This window comes from Bufo bufo, chromosome 2, assembly GCF_905171765.1.
Source record: "Bufo bufo chromosome 2, aBufBuf1.1, whole genome shotgun sequence".
Classification (NCBI taxonomy): Eukaryota; Metazoa; Chordata; class Amphibia; order Anura; family Bufonidae; genus Bufo; species Bufo bufo.
The window spans coordinates 663,633,590-663,655,656 of record NC_053390.1 but is presented as its reverse complement, the minus strand read 5'-3'; the positions used below and the strand labels follow the sequence as shown (position 1 = coordinate 663,655,656).

At 43.7% G+C, this 22,067-nt stretch overlaps 1 protein-coding gene across 2 annotated transcripts in view; it reads left to right on the top strand.

Annotated features, from left to right (window-relative positions):
* ASIC5 (acid sensing ion channel subunit family member 5) overlaps positions 1-22,067 on the top strand; it is a 134,414-nt gene that overhangs the window by 90,955 nt on the left and 21,392 nt on the right. For both annotated transcript variants that reach the window (XM_040420519.1, XM_040420520.1), the window contains 2 exons: positions 882-1,031; positions 7,147-7,294. In XM_040420519.1, the coding sequence (XP_040276453.1) occupies positions 882-1,031; positions 7,147-7,294 (298 nt within the window). The remainder of the gene's footprint in view (positions 1-881; positions 1,032-7,146; positions 7,295-22,067) is intronic.

The window sequence follows — 22,067 nt, the reverse complement described above, 5'->3', positions numbered from 1 at the left end:
CATTGGTCCACAAGCAAGAAGCAGTAGCACTGATGAAAAAAAAAAATAGAATATTCGCGATTATGAATATATAGCACTATAGTCTAGATTTTTGTAATTTCTCGAAGTGCCGATATTCGCAATAAAAATTTGCGATCAAGACTAATCACTATACACTTTCACGAATTTCAACAATTCACACACTGCCATCTCCTGCCTTAAAGCCAATAATCAGCATTTGTTTTTTTTTGTTTTTTGAAAATCTGATACACGTGACTTCCTTCATGAGCTGCCGATGTCGAAAGTATAACAGTAGAAATTGCCATTTTATTGTCTTGATCCCAAAATAAAATCCTATTCATCGCAACACTCATGTCTGGTTGTGTACTTGCGCCTCTTACTATCAACAATCAGCTCGATGACTTCAGTCTTGACAATTTCCACTGTTATACCTCACCCCACCGGCGGTTTGGCTCCTGCCCTAAGGGTTACTGATAGTTTTGCTGCACCGATCATCATTCCTCTTCTCTTCCGCTCGCACTGGTGTTGTGCCAGGCTAGCACAACATAAACAGGTGAGCAGATTACATCCTCCTTTCAAGGAGCAGATTCTGATGTATTTACCCTATGAGCGCCTTTCTATCTCCTGTCGCGTATCGATGTCGAAAGTAGGAAGTGGTCATAATGATGTAAATCGATTTTGTAGATGTTTGGGGCCTTTAAAACTTGTGAGAATGTCAAGCACAATTTGTCCATACAGCGCTTTCAGAAATGTTTCACATGTATGTACCATTCAATAGCTTTCTGATATGCTTGCATGTTGCGTCTTACACACACACATCATATACTTTTGGTTATGTTGGCATCATGTTATAATGATTTTTTATGTTTTTTTTAAACTAGCCAGAATTCACTGATGATCCATCACTGGGATATGTGGATGCTGGGATAACATTTGTCATACACTCTCCAAAGATTCGTCCGAGATTTGATGGCTTGGGTCTACAATGTCCTGCAGGGATGCATGCGCATACTTTAATAAGATATTTTAAGGTACTTACATATTTAATAGAGCTAGAAGTGCGGATGTTATATTTTATTATGCAAATGAATGATTCAAGGAGACCATCTAACGGCAAGAATGTTTCCTGTACATGAATATTCATACCTCTAATTAGATTTACATACATAATATACTATGTTTTAAAAAAAGAAAGAGCAAACACCAGTGAAAAACAGCAGGCTATAATGCCAATAAATGTCAACATCTAGATATTTGCATAGCTTTGTAGAATACAGCGAGGACCGTATAGGAATCAAGATATTTTAAGGGCAGCTCTTGGTTGCTCTAAAGTTGAATAATACGGTAGGTTGCTATAGCTAATACCAATGCAAATTCTTCTACTTACAAACATGAAGTAAATGTTTATAAAGTACATTAAACCCTTAAGGACCCAGCCATTTTTCACCTTTAGGACGAGGCCATTTTTAGCAAATCTGACACGTGTCACTTTATGTGGTAATAATAACTTTAAAACGCTTTTACTTATCCAGGCCATTCTGAGATTGTTTTCTCGTCACATTGTTTTCTCGTCATATTGTACTTCATGACAGTGGTAAAACTGAGTAAAAAAAATTTCATCTTTATTTATAAAAAAAAATACCAAATTTACCAAAAATTTTGAAAAATTTCCAAATTTAAATGTCTCTACTTTTATAATAGTAATAACTCCAAAAATATTTATTACTTTACATTCCCCATATGTCTAACTCATGTTTGGACTATTTTTTGAATGCCATTTTATTTTTTTGGGACGCTAGAAGGCTTAGACGTTTAGAAGCAAATCTTAAAATTCTTCTGAAAATTTCCAAAACCCACTTTTTAAGGACCAGTTCAGGTCTGAAGTCACTTTGTGAAGCTTACATAATAGAAACCAGCCAAAAATGATCTCATTTTATAAACTACACCCCTCAAGGTTTTCAAAACTGATTTTACAAACTTTGTTAACCCTTTTAGGTGTTCCACAAGAATAATGGAAAATGGAGATGAAATTTCAGAATTTCACTTTTTTGGCAGATTTTCCATTTTAATAAAACATTTTCCACTAACAAAGCAAGGGTTAACAGCCAAACAAAACTCAATATTTCTTGCCCTGATTCTGTAGTCTACAGAAACACCCCATATGTGGTCGTAAACTGCTGTACAGGCTAACGACAGGGCGCAGAAGGAAAGGAACGCCATATGGTTTTTGGAAGGCAGATTTCAATAGGATAATTTTAAGCTGCCATGTCACATTTGAAGACCCCCTGATGCACCCCTAGAGTAGAAACTTCCAAAAAAGACCCCATTTTAGAAACTATGGGATAAGGTGGCAGTTTTGTTGGTACTATTTTAGTGTACATATGATTTTTGGTTGCTCTATCTTACACTTTTTGTGAGGCAAGTTAACAAAAAATGGCTGTTTTGGCAACGTTTTAGATCATGTGATATTTTTATAGAGCAGGTTGTTATGGACACGACAATACCAAAAATGACTTTTTTTGGTTGCTTGTTTCAGTTTTACACAATAAAGCAGTTTTGAAAAAAAAAATTTTTTAGTGTCTCCATATTTTGAAAGCCATAGTTAATTTTTATTTTTTGGGCGACTGGCTTATGTATGGGCTCATTGTTTTCGGTATGAGATGACTGTTTGATTGGTACTATTTTAGAGTGAATATGACTCTTTGATCGCTTGCTCATACACTTTTTGTGATGTAAGGTGACAAAAAATTGCTGGGGCTGGATCTCCTGGGCTGTCATAGCAACCATCGCGTCCCCGTCACCGCAGCACTGGGACCCGATGAGGATGTACAAGCTGCCGCAAACCCCCTGTATGCCGTGGTCAGCGTAAGGAAAAGATACTTATCTAAACTAAAAAAAAAAACATGAAAGGTCCTCTTTAAGTCACTAGAGTTGTCCACTAACTATATACAAATTAAAAATCTACAATAAAAAAGGAACATTTTGAGAAGTATGTTTCCTATCTTAAAGGGAATTAAGAAAATGAAAATACTTAAATATTACTTTTATATATATTCTTTAATATCTTTCATTATATATAATGGCTCGTTTTGTCTGGGGAGCAATCATCAGGGGAAACAAAATGGCCGCTGTCCCATTAGTTCACACAAAACCTGTCCTGATCTGCGATAAGCTCTGCCCCTGTACACAGTAGGATGCATGCTACCTGCGACTCATCCTAAATGAGAAGGAGGGATCCACACCAGCGCTGATTCATGGGAACTGACAAGTTTTGTGTAATCAGCACTCCTGGTCAGAGTAAGGCTGTTTCCACATGATCTGTTTTTTATAAAATCACGGCAAAAAAGAGGCATTTTGCCACATTTTTATGTAAATTAGATAATGCAGAAACAGCCTTACTCTGACCAGGAGTGCTGATTGGACTAAAACCTGTCAGTCAATAGCACAGACCGGATCTCCTCCAATGCGGCAGCTCTAGAGTTCTAGAAGGACTGCTGCCTGTGTGATCAGTCTGGAGCCCAGCCCTACGAGGGGGAGGAGCCTGGCTCAGGACCTGGGGACACAACTAGCAATACAGAGGGTCATTAGGTGAGGAAGGATTCTACATGTATTGTAATTGGTTTAAAAAAGTGCCTGCATGTATGACAGTGTGTGTATCTAAGAGTACATGCATGTATGACAGTGTGTGTATGAAAGGGTGCCTTCATGCAGGATAGTGCATATATGTAAGAGTGCCTGCATGTATGACAGTGTGTATATGTAAGAGTACCTGCATGTATGACAGTGTGTGTATGAAATGGTGCCTGCATGTATGACAGCGTGAGTATGAAAGGGTGCCTGCATGTATGACAGTGTGTGTATGAAAGGGTGCCTGCATGTATGACAGTGTGTATGTAAGAGTACCTGCATGTATGACAGTGTGTGTATGAAAGGGTGCCTGCATGTATGACAGTTTGTGTATGTAAGATTACCTGCATGTATGACAGTGTGTGTATGAAAGGGTGCCTGCATGCAGGAAAGTGTGTATATCTAAGAGTACCTGCATGTATGACAGTGTGTGCATGTAAGAGTGCCTGCATGTATGACAGTGTGTGTATGTAAGAGTACATGCATGTATGACAGTGTGTATATGAAATAGTGCAGGCATGTGTAGAAGTATGTGTGTAACAGAGTTATGTTGCTATATCTATGCATAGAGCTTGGTTCTGTTACCTTATCTAAGTACAGAGCTTGGCATTGTTATGGTATCTAAGTACTGAGCTGGAAGGGGGTGCCTAAGTTCAAATTATTGAGGCCAAACTACAGGGGTGCTGTTAAAATAAAAAGGAAAAAAAAACAAAACACTTAAACTCACCATCCTGATCACTATTTGATCTAGCACCAATACCCTGTTCTCTTTGTCGAGCTGCAGCTGGGACATAATGTTTTGGCTGCCACAGTAAAATGCCTGTGTACCTCACCTGACTGCTGTAACTAATCACTGGCCTCAGTGGTGTACAGCACCAAGGCCAGTGATTACTGCTGCAGCGGTGATGTGCGCTATTACACTACAGCTTCATTCCCACAGAGATTCACCTGTATTCAGGATCATAATTCCGGACAAGCAGAGCAGAGAGGAGGATGAGGCAGCACTATGGCTCATTGTGGTGAAGTAACTTGTCCTCCTTTGTGATTAGGACAGGTTTTGTGTGTACTGATAGCACAGCGGCCATTTTATTTCTTCTAATGATTGCTCCCTTGAAAAAACAAGCCATTCTTGTAATGAAAGGTATTTGTGAATATATTTATTATAAAATAGTATTTAAGTACTTTCATTTTTTTTTATTTATTCCTGGAGAACCCCATTAATGTGACTTTTACGGGGTTAAAGGGGTTTTCCAGCTGTTTGAACATGTTTAATTATCAACAGCAGCTTGTTCTACCTGTTTACAAAATCAGGCTACATTCACACGTCCGTATTTTTCTACATCCCGATTTTCGGTCCGTTTTTTGCGGATCCGTTGTTCCTGAAAATGTTTCCGTATGTCATCCGTTTTTTGCGGATCCGCAAAAAACGGAAACATGTGAAAACTCAAATCCGACAGTATATTCTAACACAGAGGCGTTCCCATGGTGATGGGGACGCTTCTAGTTAGAATATACTGAGAACGGTGTACATGACTGCACCCTGCTCCCGATCTCTTACAGGGGGCTGTGATCCGCACAATTATTGTGCGAATCATAGCCCCCTGTGAGAGATCAGGTGCTGCCAGGCAGGAGGGGGCAGACCCCCTCCCTCCCCTGTATTAAATGTGACTAGTGCGGCCCCCCCCCTCTATATTCATTGGTGGCCAGTGCGGATGTGACCAGTGCGGCCTCACCTCTTCCCCCCCCCCCCCATCATTGGTGGCAGTGCGGATTCCCAGTATTAATAAATGTGCCCAGTGCGGTCTTACCTCTTCCCCCCCATCATTGGTGGCAGCGTAGAATTCCGATCGGAGTCCCAGTTTAAATCGCTGGGGCTCCGATCGGTTACCATGGCAGCCAAGACGCTATTGCAGTCTTGGCTGCCATGGTTACTTAGCAAAAAATAGAAGTATTATACTTACCTGCGACTGCGAGCTGCGATGTCTGACCGGCCGGGAGCTCCTCCTACTTGTAAGTGAAAGGTCTGTGCGGCGCATTGCTTTTAGCACAGACCTGTCACTTACCAGTAGGAGGAGCTCTCGGCTGGACACACATCGCAGCTCGCAGTCGCAGGTAAGTATAATGCTTGTATTTATTGCTAAGTAACCATGGCAGCCAAGACTGCAATAGCGTCTTGGCTGCCATGGTAACCGATCGGAGCCCCAGCGATTTAAACTGGGACTCCGATCGGAACTCTCCGCTGCCACCAATGATGGGGGGGGGAAGAGGTGAGACCGCACTGGGCACATTTATTAATACTGGGAATCCGCACTGGCCACCAATGATGAGGGGGGGGAGAGGTGAGACCGCACTGGGCACATTTAATACTGGGGAGGGAGGGGGGTCTTCCCCCTGCTGCCTGGCAGCACCTGAGGGGTTAATTGTGCAGATCACAGCCCCCTGTAAGAGATCGGGTGCTGCCAGGCAGCAGGGGGCAGTCATGTACACCGTTCTCAGTATATTCTAACTAGAAGCGTCCCCATCACCATGGGAACGCCTCTGTGTTAGAATATACTGTCGGATCTGAGTTTTTCACGAAGTGAAAAATCTGATCTGTAGAAAACTTACTGGGAATCCGCACTGCCGCACTGGCCACCAATGAATATAGAGGGAGGGGGGCCGCACTGGTCACATTTAATACTGGGGAGGAAGCCTAATTTCCAGGAACGGAATCCGCATAAAACGGATGACATACGTAATGACATACGAATGTCTTCCGTTTTTTGCGGATCCATTGACTTTGTATTGGTCCAGGATCCGATTTTTGCAGAAAAGAATAGGACATGTTTTATATTTTTTCGGACATGCGGAACGGAACAACTGAAACGGACAGCACACATTGTGCTGTCCGATTTTTTCCAGGACCCATTGAAAATGAATGGGTCCAGATCTGGTCCAGATCTGTTCCTGAAAAAACAGAACAGATCAGGAAAGAAAAAACGGACGTGTGAATGGACCCTAATACTCACATGATCCTCACCACTTTGTTCCATCTCCCTGGGTCCATGACTCTCTTCAGTGGTCTTCTGGTCCCCATCCTGTAAACTTCTGGATGGATGGATGGATTAATTTACGCCACTGCAGCCAATGACTGGACTTAGCAGTGATATGCCACTTGGGGTCACGTCACTGCTGAGTCCAGTCATTGGCTGCAGTAGTGCACGTGATCCTGTTCATCCAGAAGTGTACAGGACAGGGACGGGAAGAACACTGAAGGGAGCCAGGGAACTGGAAATGAAGCTGAGGGGAATGGCTGAGTATGAGTTTTTACAACCGGTAGAACACACTGCTAGTGATATTGATATTTAAAAAAGCCAAAAAGCTGCGAAAAGTTGAAACCCCTTTAAATAAAATAATGGCTGTCTGCTATTTTTGCCAATGAATTAACCTCAGGGTTCATTTTCTTTGACCTTTCATAATTGTGGTCTCCTTCCCCTTTCAAACCACTAAATTAGATCATCTATTTTATACAAATTTCAGACAATTACTCAGGAATATCCTTGGGGGGAATGTAATCCTGATTTGGTACTGGCATATGATGAAGTCTACAGCACTTACGGATGCCTTCAAGAATGCAAGTCTGCTCACATACAAGATAAATGTGGATGTCTGCCTTTTCTGCTGCCAGGTAACAGTGTTTATTAGTGTTGATCGAGCACCATAGTGCTCAGGTCCTCGGGGACTCGGGCCGAACACATCAGAATGCTCGGGAGTTCGGTATAATAGAAGTCAATGGGAGAACCCGAGCATTAAACCAGGCACCCCCTGCTCTGAAGAGGGGAGGGTGCCTGGTTCATAGGAAAAGGTCAGAAATTGATGGAAACACCACCGAAATGGTTGGGGAACAGCATGGGGAGGATGTCTGGATGCATCTTGTACTCGTAGGTCGCTGCTGGGAACGAATAGTACGCCACGTTTACAGACTGACAATAATACGCACAAAACCGAAGAAAGAAAAAAACTGAAAAATTAATAGGAAACATTATTTCCTGTATATTTACTTGTATATAAAGTGCAAGTGCTGCCAAAAAGGGGCACTCATTCACATTGTGGTCCAATTGTTCAGGTAGTGGGACTCCTACACTCATAAAGCCTATGCACTAAGTGAAAGGGCTGCCAAAAATTACAAGGAACCGGCACTACAATACACCCTTTGTTACACATAAAGGAGGGCATCATACACAGCCTTGAAAAATTATGATTGATGGGCTGCTGGTGACCCTCAAAAACATTTGGAGCAAGGGCCTGCTGATCTGGCCATTGAAAACATTATGGGTGAGGGCCTGCTGCCGTTTTGGTGACTCTAGGTAACCTGGGGCCGCTCGCACGTCCCTGTGACGGCGACGATCCATTCGGATGTCTGGCCTCTCAACTTTCTGACCTCTCAACTTTCTGGCCTCTCAACTTTTATTGTCAGCGCAAACCATGGTGACTACGGGTAACGAGGAATCAGGGTTCGAATCTGGAGAGGGAGCCTGAGAAACAGCTACGCCCACCACATCCAAGCAAGGCAGCATGCGCGCAAATTACCTATTAGGTATCCCTGTAAAAGATTTTAGGTGCGGACCTGCAGGTGAGCTAACCCTGTAAAAGATTTTAGGTGTGGGCCTGCTGCTGACCTGACCCTCTAAAAGGTTGTAGGTGAGGGCCTGCAGGTGAGCTGACCCTCTAAAACATTATATGTGAGGGCCTTCAGGTGAGCTGACCCTGTAACAGATTTAAGGTGCCGGCCTGCTGGTGAGATGACCCTGTAAAAGATTTTAGGTGCGGGCCTGCTGGTGAGCCCATCCTCTAAAAGGTTGTAGGTGAGGGCCTGCAGGTGAGCTGACCCTCTAAAACATTATATGCGAGGGCCTTCAGGTGAGCTGACCCTGTAAAAGATTGTAGGTGAAGGCCTGCTGGTGAGCTGACCCTGTAAAAGATTATATGCGGGGGCCTGCTGGTGAGATGACCATGTAGAAAATTATATGCCAGGTCCTGCTGGTGAGCTGACCCTGTAAAAGATTAAAGTTGCGGGCCTGCTGGTGAGCTGACCCTGTAAAAGTATTTAGGTGCGAACCTGCTTGCGAGCTGACCCTCTAAAAGGTTGTAGGTGAGGGCCTGCAGGTGAGCTGACCCTGTAACAGATTTAAGGTGCCGGCCTGCTGGTGAGATGACCCTGTAAAAGATTTTAGGTGCTGGCCTGCTGGTGAGCCCATCCTCTAAAAGGTTGTAGGTGAGGGCCTGCAGGTGAGCTGACCCTCTAAAACATTATATGCGAGGGCCTTCAGGTGAGCTGACCCTGTAAAAGATTGTAGGTGAAGGCCTGCTGGTGAGCTGACCCTGTAAAAGATTATATGCGGGGGCCTGCTGGTGAGATGACCATGTAGAAAATTATATGCCAGGTCCTGCTGGTGAGCTGACCCTGTAAAAGATTAAAGGTGCGGGCCTGCTGGTGAGCTGACCCTGTAAAAGTATTTAGGTGCGAACCTGCTTGCGAGCTGACCCTCTAAAAGGTTGTAGGTGAGGGCCTGCATGTGAGCTGACCCTTTAACAGATTTAAGGTGCCGGCCTGCTGGTGAGATGACCCTGTAAAAGATTTTAGGTGCGGGCCTGCTGGTGAGCCCACCCTCTAAAAGGTTGTAGGTGAGGGCCTGCAGGTGAGCTGACCCTTTACCAGATTTAAGGTGCCGGCCTGCTGGTGAGATGACCCTGTAAAAGATTTTAGGTGCAGGCCTGCTGGTGAGCCCACCCTCTAAAAGGTTGTAGGTGAGGGCCTGCAGGTGAGCTGACCCTCTAAAACATTATATGCGAGGGCCTTCAGATGACCTGACCCTGTAAAAGATTGTAGGTGAAGGCCTGCTGGTAAGCTGACCCTGTAAAACATTATATGCGGGGGCCTGCTGGTGAGCTGACCATGTAGAAAATTATATGCCAGGTCCTGCTGGTGAGCTGACCCTGTAAAGGATTTTAGGTGTGGGCCTGCTGGTGAGCTGACCCTCTAAAAGGTTGTAGGTGAGGGCCTGCAGGTGATTTGACCCTCTAAAACATATGCAAGGGCCTTCAGGTGAGTTCACCCTGTAAAAGATTGTAGCTGAAGGCCTGCTGCTGAGTTCACCCTGTAAAACTTTATATGCGAGGGCCTGCTGGTGAGCTCACCCTCTAAAAAATTATATGAGAGTGCGTGCTGGTGAGCTGACCCTGTAAAACATTATATGCGAGGACTTGGTAGTGAGCTGACCCTCTAAAAAATTATATGCAAGGGCCTGCTGGTGAGCTGACCCTGTAAAACATTATATGTGAAGGGCATATATGCGAGGGCATTATATGTGACGAATAAGCATGTGTTGATATGATGGAAGAGGAGAAGGAGGATGAGAAAAGGAAGATTAAACCATATAACCTTGTTTGTGGTGAAAGGGGTGCATGGGAATACAGTGTATTCAGTACATTATAAACAACACATTTAAAGTGTCTTTATGTTCATAAGCTTTCCTCTCGTGGAGTCGAGAAGTAATGGTCAAACCAGGCCTTGTTCATTTTTATAAGAGTCAACCTGTCAGCATTTTCAGTTGACAGGCGGATACGCTTATCTGTTATAATGCCACCAGCAGCACTAAATACCAGACATCCCAACCTGCAAAAACTAATTTCAGGGAGGTGCACTTCTCATTTCAGCGAGGTTTTCTTTTTTTTTTTTCACAAACTTTTTATTACATTTTCCAAACATATGCAGTATCTGCACACTTTGCTCTATGGTCTGGAGGACTGGGCTCATTACCCTGCCCCAAATTATCATATTTATGTAAATGATTAACCACTTCAGCCCCCCTAGCTTAAACACCCTTAAAGGGCTTCTGTCACCCCACTAAAGTGATTATTTTTTTTGGGGCTAGTTGAATTAGTTATATAGCGATATATGAAAATATAATTGTGTTCCTTACTTTGATCCAGCAGTTTATTCAAAAAACGAAGTTTTATCATATGCAAATTCGGTCTCTACCAGCAAGTAGGGCGTCTACTTGCTGGTAGCTGCTGCAGAAATCCGCCCCCTCGTCTTGTTGATTGACAGGGCCAGCCGGGATCTCCTCCTCCGGCCAGCCCTGTCGGCGCTTCAAAAATCGCGCGCCTGTGTTGAATCGGCGCAGGCGCTCTGAGATGAGGAGGCTCGTCTCCTCAGAACTCCCTCAGTGCGCCTGCGCCGATGACACAGGCGCGCGATTTTTGAAACGCCGACAGGGCTGGCCGGAGGAGGAGATCCCGGCTGGCCCTGTCAATCAACAAGAGGAGGGGGCGGATTTCTGCAGCAGCTACCAGCAAGTAGACGCCCTACTTGCTGGTAGAGACCGAATTTGCATATGATAAAACTTCGTTTTTTGAATAAACTGCTGGATCAAAGTAAGGAACACAATTATATTTTCATATATCGCTATATAACTAATTTAACTAGCCCCAAAAAACAAAATCACTTTAGTGGGGTGACAGAAGCCCTTTAATGACCAGGCCACTTTTTACACTTCTGCACTACACTACTTTAACAGTTTATTGCTCGGTCATGCAACTCACCACCCAAATGAATTTTACCTCCTTTTCTTCTCACTAATAGAGCTTTCATTTGGTGGTATTTCATTGCTGCTGACATTTTTACTTTTTTTGTTATTAATCAAAATTTAACGAAATTTTTGCAAAAAAATTAAATTTTTCACTTTCAGTTGTAAACTTTTTCAAAAAAACGACATCCATATATAAATTTTTCTCTAAATTTATTGTTCTACATGTCTTTGATAAAAAAAAAATGTTTGGGTAAAAAAAAATGGTTTGGGTAAAAGTTATAGCGTTTACAAACTATGGTACAAAAATGTGAATTTCCGCTTTTTGAAGCAGCTCTGACTTTCTGAGCACCTGTCATGTTTCCTGAGGTTCTACAATGGCCAGACAGTACAAACACCCCACAAATGACCCCATTTCGGAAAGTAGACACCCTAAGGTATTTGCTGATGGGCATAGTGAGTTCATAGAACTTTTTATTTTTTGTCACAAGTTAGCGGAAAATGATGATTTTTTATTTTTTTTTTCTTACAAAGTCTCATATTCCACTAACTTGTGACAAAAAATAAAAACTTCCATGAACTCACTATTCCCATTATGAAATACCTTGGGGTGTCTTCTTTCCAAAATGGGGTCACTTGTTGGGTAGTTATACTGCCCTGGCATTCTAGGGGTCCTAATGTGTGGTAAGTAGTTTGAAATCAAAATGTGTAAAAAATGCCCTGTGAAATCTTAAAGGTGCTCTTTGGAATGTGGGCCCCTTTGCCCACCTAGGCTGCAAAAAAGTGTCACACATCTGGTATCGCCGTACTCAGGAGAAGTTGGGCAATGTGTTTTGGGGTGTCATTTTACATATACCCATGCTGGGTGAGATAAATATCTCGGCAAAAGACAACTTTTCCCATTTTTTTTATACAAAGTTGGCATTTGACCGAGATATTTATCTCACCCAGCATGGGTATATGTAAAATGACACCCCAAAACACATTGCCCAACTTCTCCTGAGTACGGCGATACCACATGTGTGACACTTTTTTGCAGCCTAGGTGGGCAAAGGGGCCCACATTCCAAAGAGCACCTTTAGGATTTCACAGGTCATTTTTTACACATTTTGATTTCAAACTACTTACCACACATTAGGGCCCCTAGAATGCCAGGGCAATATAACTACCCCACAAATGACCCCATTTTGGAAAGAAGACTCCCCAAGGTATTTCGTGATGGGCATAGTGAGTTCATGGAAGTTTATATTTTTTGTCACAAGTTAGTGGAATATGAGACTTTGTAAGAGAAAAAAAAAAAAAAACATCATTTTCCGCTAACTTGTGACAAAAAATAAAAAATTCTAGGAACTCGCCATGCCCCTCACGGAATACCTTGGGGTGTCTTCTTTCCAAAATGGGGTCACTTGTGGGGTAGTTATACTGCCCTGGCAATTTAGGGGCCCAAATGTGTGGTAAGGAGTTTGAAATCAAATTCTGTAAAAAATGCCCTGTGAAATCCGAAAGGTGCTCTTTGGAATTTGGGCCCATTTGCCCACCTAGGCTGCAAAAAAGTGTCACACATCTGGTATCGCCGTACTCAGGAGAAGTTGGGCAATGTGTTTTGGGGTGTTATTTTACATATACCCATGCTGGGTGAGAGAAATATCTCGGCAAAAGACAACTTTTCCCATTTTCTTATACAAAGTTGGCATTTGACCAAGATATTTATCTCACCCAGCATGGGTATATGTAAAATGACACCCCAAAACACATTGCCCAACTTCTCCTGAGTACGGAGATACCACATGTGTGACACTTTTTTGCAGCCTAGATGCGCAATGGGGCCCAAATTCCTTTTATGAGGGCATTTTTAGACATTTGGATCCCAGACTTCTTCTCACGCTTTAGGGCCCCTAAAATGCCAAGGCAGTATAAATACCCCACATGTGACCCCATTTTGGAAAGAAGACACCCCAAAGTATTCCATGAGGGGCATGGCGAGTTCATAGAATTTTTTTTTTTTTGGCACAAGTTAGCGGAAATTGATTTTTTTTTGTTTTTTCTCACAAAGTCTCCCTTTCCGCTAACTTGGGACAAAAATTTCAATCTTTCATGGACTCAATATGCCCCTCACAGAATACCTTGGGGTGTCTTCTTTCCGAAATGGGGTCACATATGGGGTATTTACACTGCGTGCAGAATTATTAGGCAAATTAGTATTTTGACCACATCATCCTCTTTATGCATGTTGTCTTACTCCAAGCTGTATAGGTGACACAGTCTGCTATGTACTCCTTCATCATCTTCCAAAATGTTTCCCTCCTTGTGACACTAGGCCGAGCATCAGGGTGAGGGTGATGGTGGGGTGTCACGAAACTGTCCCAGGCTTTGGAGAGTGTTGCCCTGCCTCTGTTGGAACTGCTGTGTGTTCCCCTTGTCTCCCCTCCTCAGTTGGCCAAGGAACTACGAACTCTGCCGCCAGCGTTGTCAGATGGAAATTTTTGGAGTAATTTTTCAACAAGGATCTTCTGGTGTTGCACCGTTTTGCTCATCCTCTCCACCAGAGGAATGAGAGATGAGAAGTTCTCTTTGTAGCGGGGGTCGAGAAGGGTGAACAACCAGTAATCCGTGTTTTCTAAAATGGGTATAATGCGCAGGTCGCTGGAAAGGCAGCCTAACATGAAGTCAGCCATGTGTGCCAGAGTACCAACAGGCAAAACTTCACTGTCATCATTAAGAGGATCACTCTCAATCTCCTCATCCTCTTCCTCCTCTTCTGCCCACCCACGCTGAACAGATTGCATTAAACTTCCATGGGTACTACCCTCTGTAGCGGAGGCAGCCGTCTCCTGCTCCTCCTCCTCCTCTTCATTGTCCAATTCGCGCTGAGAAGATGAACTGAGGGTGGTCTGGCTATCACCCTGTGTAATGTCCTTCCCCATTTCCACCTCTTCCACATGCAAAGCGTCGTCCTAAATTGTGAGCAGCGAACGTTTGAGCAAACACAGAAGTGGGATGGTTACGCTAATAATAGCGTTATCGCCGCTCACCATCTGTGTTGATTCCTCAAAGTTTTTTAAAACCTCACAGAGGTCAGACATCCATGCCCCACTCCTCGCTTGTAAAAAGCAGAAGCTGACTGAAAAGGCGATGACCATGTTGCAGCTGGTATTCCACTACTGCCCTCTGCTGCTCACAAAGCCTGGCCAACATGTGGAACGTGGAGTTCCAGCGCGTGCTCACGTCGCACAACAGTTGGTGAGCTGGCAATTTCAAGCGCTGCTGCAGCATTGACAGACCGGCTGAAGCCGTCGATGACTTGCGGTAATGTGCACACTCGGTGCACCTTCACCAGTAGCTCAGGCAAATTGGGGTAGGTTTTGAGAAACCGCTGAACCACTAGGTTGAACATGTGGGCTAGGCATGATATGTGTGTGAGCTTGCCGAGCTCCAAAGCCACCACCAAGTTACGGCTATTATCAGACACAACCATGTCTGGTTGTAGGTTGAGTGGCGAGAGCCACAGCTCAGTCAGGTGTCTTATCCCCTGCCACAGCTCTGCGGTGGTGTGCTGTTTGTCCCCTAAGCAGATCATTTTAAGAACGGCCTGTTGGCGCTTCCCCACTGCAGTGCTACACTGCTGCCAGCTACTGACTGATGTCTGACTGGTGATGCAAGATGATAATTCAGAGGTGGAAGTGGAGGAGGCGGCAGAGAAGGAGAAGGGGGTGGGGGGGTTGCAGCCACTAATGTAGGTGGCGGCGGAAACCCTGATGGAAGTAGGGCCTGCAATTCTTTGCGTCGGTAGCACCTGTGCCATCCCAGGGTACGACTTGCTCCCGGCCTCCACAACATTCACCCAGTGTGCTGTCAGGGAAATGTAGCGTCCCTGGCTGAATGCATTTGTCCATGTGTCTGTGGTTAAGTGGACCTTCCCAGTAACTGCGTTGGTCAGGGCACGTGTTACGTTACAGGACACATGTTGGTTTAAGGCGGGCACGGCACACGTTGAAAAATAGTGGCTGCTGGGGACTGCGTAATGCAGGACGGCCGCCAACATCAGGTTGCAGAAGGCCTCAGTGTTCACAAGCCTAAATGGCAACATTTCCAGGGCCAGTAATTTGGAAAGCTGAGCATTTAGTGCTATGGCCTGTGGGTGGGTGGCTGGGTATTTTAGCTTGCATTCAAACGCCTTGGGTAAGGACATTTGAACGCTGTGCTGGGACATGGAAGTGGATATAGTCGCTGATGGTGCTTGCGAAGGGTCAGGTGCAGGGCAGGAGGCATCAGGGCCTGCATCTTGGACAGGGATTAACCAGCACGTAACATAGGGGAAGAGTAGGCAGTGGTGTAACCCGCAGACACAGATTGTGGACCCAGGCATTCGTCCCACTAATTACAGTGCTTGGATGCCATGTGGCAGATCATGCTGGTGGTGGTGAGGTTGCTAGTGTTCACGCCCCTGCTCATTTTCGTATGGCACAAGTTGCAAACTACTATTCTTTTGTTGTCCGCACTTTCCTCAAAAAAGCCTCATACTGCGGAACATCTACCCCTTGGCAAGGGAGATTTCCGCAAGGTAGTGGATCAGTTGCGGCCCTGTGTCGTGTGGCCCGCCTTCTCCCTTTTGCCACCCCACTGCCTCTTCCAGCCTGTTGCGGTGTTGCAGATCCCTCCCCCTCTGTACTGCTGTCTACGCTCGGCTTTCCACCTTCCCAGGTTGGCTTATCGTCCACCACCTCCTCTTCCACTTCCTCACTCTGATCATCCTTCTGATTTGTTGACCTAACCACAACCTCAGTGACTGACAACTGTGTCTCATCCTCTTCATTAACCTCTTGAGACAGTAATTGCAGTTGACTCATTGGCAACTGTGTCTCATCATCATCCACCTCATTAAACACTAATTGACGTTTCCCACCGTCATGTTCTTGTGACTTGATTCTCAAGAGGTTGGGAATCAGGTCACAAGATTTCATGTCCCTCTTCAAGCGTGCTTGGCGAAAGGGCCAATAAGTAATGGCGATGAAAAGAAATCCTCGGAATATCCAAATGTGGAATCACTTGTTTGGCCAGACTGTACATGGTGGGAGGAAGGAGGATTAGGGTGAGGATTGTGTTGATCAGACTCCTGGCTACTGATACTGGACTTGGTGGAAGACAGGATGGTGCTTAATCGACTGGAAACATTATCTGATGCAATCCAACGGAACACCTGGTCGCAGTTGTCTGACTTCAAGAACGGTGTCCTATGCCGCCCTGCAAACTGAGACATGAAGCTAGGTATCATGGATTATTGTTTTTCTTGTGCTCTGGCAGCAGGCACAGTTTCCCCGCGCCCAAGGCCACGGCCTCTGTGTGCACCATCAGCATCACGGCCACTTCTCCATCCCTTACTGTTTGCCTTCTTTATTTTAAATGTGATATATGCTTGAAAGTATGTCACACGTACAGTAGCGTAGGATTTAAAGTGTATGCGCAAAAAAATTTACAAAGGTATTTGTGATTAGGAAATGTTATACAGGACAGGTACCACAGGTAATGTCACTGTTTGCAGTGTCTACGGAAAAAGGTACCCTGGATGTCGCTGATATTTTAGGGATGCGCACACTTTAAACAGGAGATGTGGCGCGGATATTTCAACTGTCCGCAGCGGACACCGTCTACGGAAAAAGTGCACTGGATGTCACTGATATTTTAGGGATGCGCACACTTTAAATAGGAGATGTGGCGCGGATAATTTAACTGTCTGCAGTGGACAACGTCTACGGAAAAAAGTACACTGGATGTCACTAATATTTTAGGGATGCGCACACTTTACACAGGAGATGTGGCGCGGATAATTTAACTATCCGCAGCGGACACCGTCTATGGAAAAAGTGCACTGGATATCACTGATATTTTAGGGATGCGCACACTTTAAATAGGAGATGTGGCGCGGATAGTTTAACTGTCCGCAGTGGACACCGTTTACGGAGAAAGTAAACTGGATGTCACTAATATTTTAGGGATGTGCACACTTTACACAGGAGATATGGCGCAAATAATTTAACTGTCCGCAGCGGCCTATTACACAGTATTTAGCGCATGATGTGCTAAAAATATATATTGCTGCTGTCACACATAATAGTCCTTAAAAGGACTTTTGGAACTCTGAAAAATTTTTTGTAAAAAAAACCTTCCTATTACACTCCCTACACTGTCTGTCCCTTCCTATGCACAGCTCTTCCTAACACTGAGCAATTTAGCTCAAGTTGCGCTACAAACATATATTGCTGCTGTCACACTCAATAGTCCTTACAAGGACTTTTGGGTCCCTAAAACGTTTTTGTTTAAAAAAAAATATTCAATTACACTCCCTACACTATCTGTCCCTTCCTATGCTCAGCTCTCCCTGACTACGAATAAGCCAAACATGCGTCATCGGGTGCTATATAGCACCCGATGGCAAGTTCCGGCCAGCCAATAACTGTAATGCGTTACTCGGCCGAGTACCGCCATGTGCCGAACATCGAGATGCTCGAGCCGAACAGGTGTTCAGCCGAGCATGCTCGATCATTACTAGTGTTCATACAAAAATGGAATTTAATTATTTATAATAATTTTATTTAATTAATAATAACGGATTATGACTTGTAGCATATATTTGAAGGAGTTCTTCACTTTAGGCAATCTCTTCTTGCTAGTGATATGTAGTGAAACCTGACCCATACAGCGCCACCACAGGGGAAATTCAGCATTACAAATCAACAGTTTGCTTGTGTAATGCGAGGTAGGTCCTCCTGAGTGAAGGATGCTTGTTGCAATCATTCTCTACTCTGGTCTAAAGATGAGCATTATGAACAGAGATGTCCTGTATTAAAGGGATATATATGTATATATATATATATATATATATTTATAATTAGTGTTGAGCGCGAATATTCGAGTCGCGAATTTTAATCGCGAATATCTCCACTTCGAGAATTTAACGAATATTTTGAATATAGTGCTATAAATTCATATTCGTGAATAGTGTAGAATATTCTAATCGCGAATTTATCGCGAATATATTACATTACCGTTTTCACAATCAAGTAAACAATGACGAGATCACAAATTCTCGAATTTGCCAATTTATGGCGAATATTCGTCCAAAAATTTTCAAAATAATCGCAAATTCGCATATTGCCTATGCCGCTCATCACTATTTATAATAAAAACATTCACTACTTTCATGTATATACATATTAAATACAGTACATATTATACATACTCACAACATACACGTATCCATACTTACTACTAGAGATGAGCGAAGTTCTCTAAAATTTGATTCGCTGAATATTACAAAAAAATTTGCTTTGTGATAATGAATTGCTTCTTTGCAAGTAGTGGGTGCAATGACAGGGAAGCAATTGCCCATAGCAACCAATAAGAATCCACCTGTCACGGGGTTCCGAAGGTGCACTCGGTCCCCCATTGCCCGCAGAACTGTTGCTTAGCTTTTGGAATGAGGTTCTGTGTTTGACCTCATTCCCAGGGCGGCTTTACTAGCTGGGTGGCTCCCTGCTCCTAGTCTGCCTTGAGCGCCGAGCTGATCACTCGGTGCTCGACTGGTTGGTCTGTCGGTCATGTGACGCTGGCCACGTCACATGACCCTCACTCCCCACTATAAATACAGGCAGCCTGCTGGCTACAGGTTGCCTGTTAATTTCTAGGTTCCTGGCTATTTGTTGGACTACTGAATATTTACCTGATCCTGTTCCCTGACGATCCTCTGCCTGCTCCTCCTGTACTGCGCATACATCCTGGTTTTGTGACCTCGGCTCCCACCTGACTACTCTCTTAGGACTCCGCTTGTACTTCGCTACTCTCCTGGTATTTGACCCCGGCTTCTCCTGACCATTCTTTGCTTAATCCGTTGTACTGCGTAGCTCTCTTGGTTCTGACCCAGTCCGTTCATGTTCCGTATTTTGTCTTGTCTGTCTTCCCTGCACATATCCTAAGTTAGGGACTGCTGTCCAGTTGTCCCCTGTCATCAGGACTCGTGAGGCAAGTAGGCAGGGCCAGGGGTGAGGGTGGAGCGCAGTGGTCACTACCCTTCCCCCTGTGTGTGTGTGGACGTGACCGTTACACCACCTTTCATTTTCCAAAGAAGTTCTGAAAAATGAAAGATGGAATCTGATTGGTTGCTATGGGCAACTAAGCCCATTTTCCTTTACACCAGTTTTGATAAATCTCCCACTATGTGTTTTCCATAGTTAGAAAATAGTTGAGAATTGCCATTTAAAAGGAGTTTGTTTTTGCATATTAAATTATAATCAGCATGTGGTTGGAGGTTGAAGTAGAATTTGATGACTCGCTGAGAAAGCAGTCCTGAAGATAATAGATGTTTTAAACTAATAGGAAAGAGACAAAATAAGAACAAGGGTCAGGTCAATAGGGTGGGATAATGTTCGTCTCCTGTCTTTCATAAAATCTATATTTTCCTTCATTAAAACTAGGAAAATCTTCAATTTTAAATCAAGACAGGAGACTCCATTATGCAAGTTCAAAGCTTATGCTCTATAATACAGTTGCAAGAAAAAGTATGTGAACCCTTTGGAACGATATGGATTTCTGCACAAATTGGTCATAAAATGTGATCTGAACTTCATCTAAGTCACAACAATAAACAATCACAGTCTGCTTAAACTAATAACACACAAAGAATTAAATGTTACCATGTTATTATTGAATATACCATGTAAACATTCACAGTGCAGGTGGAAAAAGTATGTGAACCCCTAGACTAATAACATCTCTAAGAGCTAATTGGAGTGAGATGACCTCAAGAAAGCGATTCACACCAGACATCCCAAGAATATTGCTAAACTGAAACAGTTCTGTAAAGAGGAATGGTCAAGAATTACTCCTGACCGTTGTGCACGTCTGATCTGCAACTACAGGAAACGTTTAGTTGAAGTTAATGCTGACAAAGGAGGTTCAACCAGTTATTAAATCCAAGGGTTCACGTACTTTTTCCATCTGCACTGTGAATGTTTACATGGCGTGTTCAATAAAAACATGGTAATATTTAATTATTTGTGTGTTATTAGTTTAAGCAGACTGTGATTGTCTATTGTTGTGACTTAGATGAAGATCAGATCACATTTTATGACCAATTTGTGCAGAAATCCATATAATTCAAAAGGGTTCACATACTTTTTCTTGCAACTGTATGACTGTAAGAAAAAGTTATCAATACCTAACTAATGGTTACTGAATAATACCATGGAAACGTGTGATTCCGGTCGGAAATAAATGGTTTTAAATGTTGATTCAGAGGTCCAGTTGGCCGCTTTTAGAATGTCTGATAGAGAACCTCCGGCTTGTCTAACTTTAGTGGACATACCTCCTCTAGTGGAATGTGCTCCAAAAAGAGAAGTGTCCACCCCAGCTAAGGACATAGTTTGAGAGACCCATCTAGCTAAGGTTGCCGGTGACACTGGTAAATGGGGTCTGCAATATAAAATGAGGAGTTGGTATACCGATGGATTCCTGAGAGGTAAAGTTCTACGTTTGTAGGATTGTAGACACCTAACCACACAAAGTTTTTCTTGTAGAGGGAAAGAGGGGTAGAAAACAGAAGAAATATTAGTTTTTGTACGACGGACAATAGAAAACTGAACTCCTTGTGGTAAGAATTGTCTACGAGATATGTCTAATGAACGGACATCTGAAACATGTTAAAAAAATGTTAGACATAAAAGTATGGCTAATTTAAAGGATAACAACTTCAATGGGAGGAGATCATTATCTTCCCAAGCTAAAAACAAGTTTAGTACCAGGTTGACGTCCCAAGTAAAGTTATATTTGGGAACAGGAGGTCTTCAAAATTTAATGCCCTTCATTAGTTTGCAAACTAAAGGGTGTTTGCCTATTGGTAAAGCCTGGATAGGTGGATGATAAAAAGAGATGGCTGATCGGTAGACATTAGAGAGATGCACATACGGGATACAATGTCCGTTGACTGCACCAATCAGACCAAATCTTCCAGCCTGATCTGTAAGAAGATCGTAGGCCTGGAGCCCAGTCGTCAGAGAGGATGTTTCTAGCTGACTGTGAAATTTCACAATCAAGTCTTGTTGGCCGGAAGTGAACCAGGCTATTAGAGATAAAAGATCCGATAGAATCAGAGGGTGTTGCTGTCCGGTCGGATCTAGAAGGATTGACAGATGTGGATAATCTATTGTCATTGCCAGAACCTGGGGAAACCAGGTTTGAGTTGTCCAGAGTGGGGTTATTAATACTAGAGTTGCTTGTTGAGACATGGATAGGAGAAGTGTCCTCGGGATGAGATTGAATGGAGGGAAAGCATAAGGGATTTCTGTGGGCCACAACTGTGATAGAGTGTCGGTGCCTAGAGATTCTGGATCAGGCGCCAACTGAAAAACCGAGGACGTTGACGGTTGAGTCGAGAAGCAAATAGGTCTAAATATATTGGACCCCAAAGGGAATTGATCTGATGGAAGATAGTGGGATCTAATCTCCAGTCGCTGGAGTCCGAAAGAAATCGGGAATTCCAATCTGCAATGGTATTGGACAAACCCGGAAGGTACTCTGCCTTCAAAATGATATGTTTGTCTAGGCAGAAATGCCAAAAATCTTTAGCAATATTGGCTAGAGTCTCCGATCTGGTTCCTCTCAAATGGTTGATGTATTGTACTGCCGCTATAATGTCCATCCAAAGAAGGACACAAAAATGGGATTTGTGCTTCGTGCAGCTTTTGAGGGCAAAAGATCCTGCCAAGAGCTCTAGGCAATTGATGTGAAGGGAAGTTTCTTCTGCGGACCATTTCCCTCCTGTGGAACGGGAGCCACACCGAGCACCCCAACCCAATCGACTGGCGTCCGACTTGATAATTA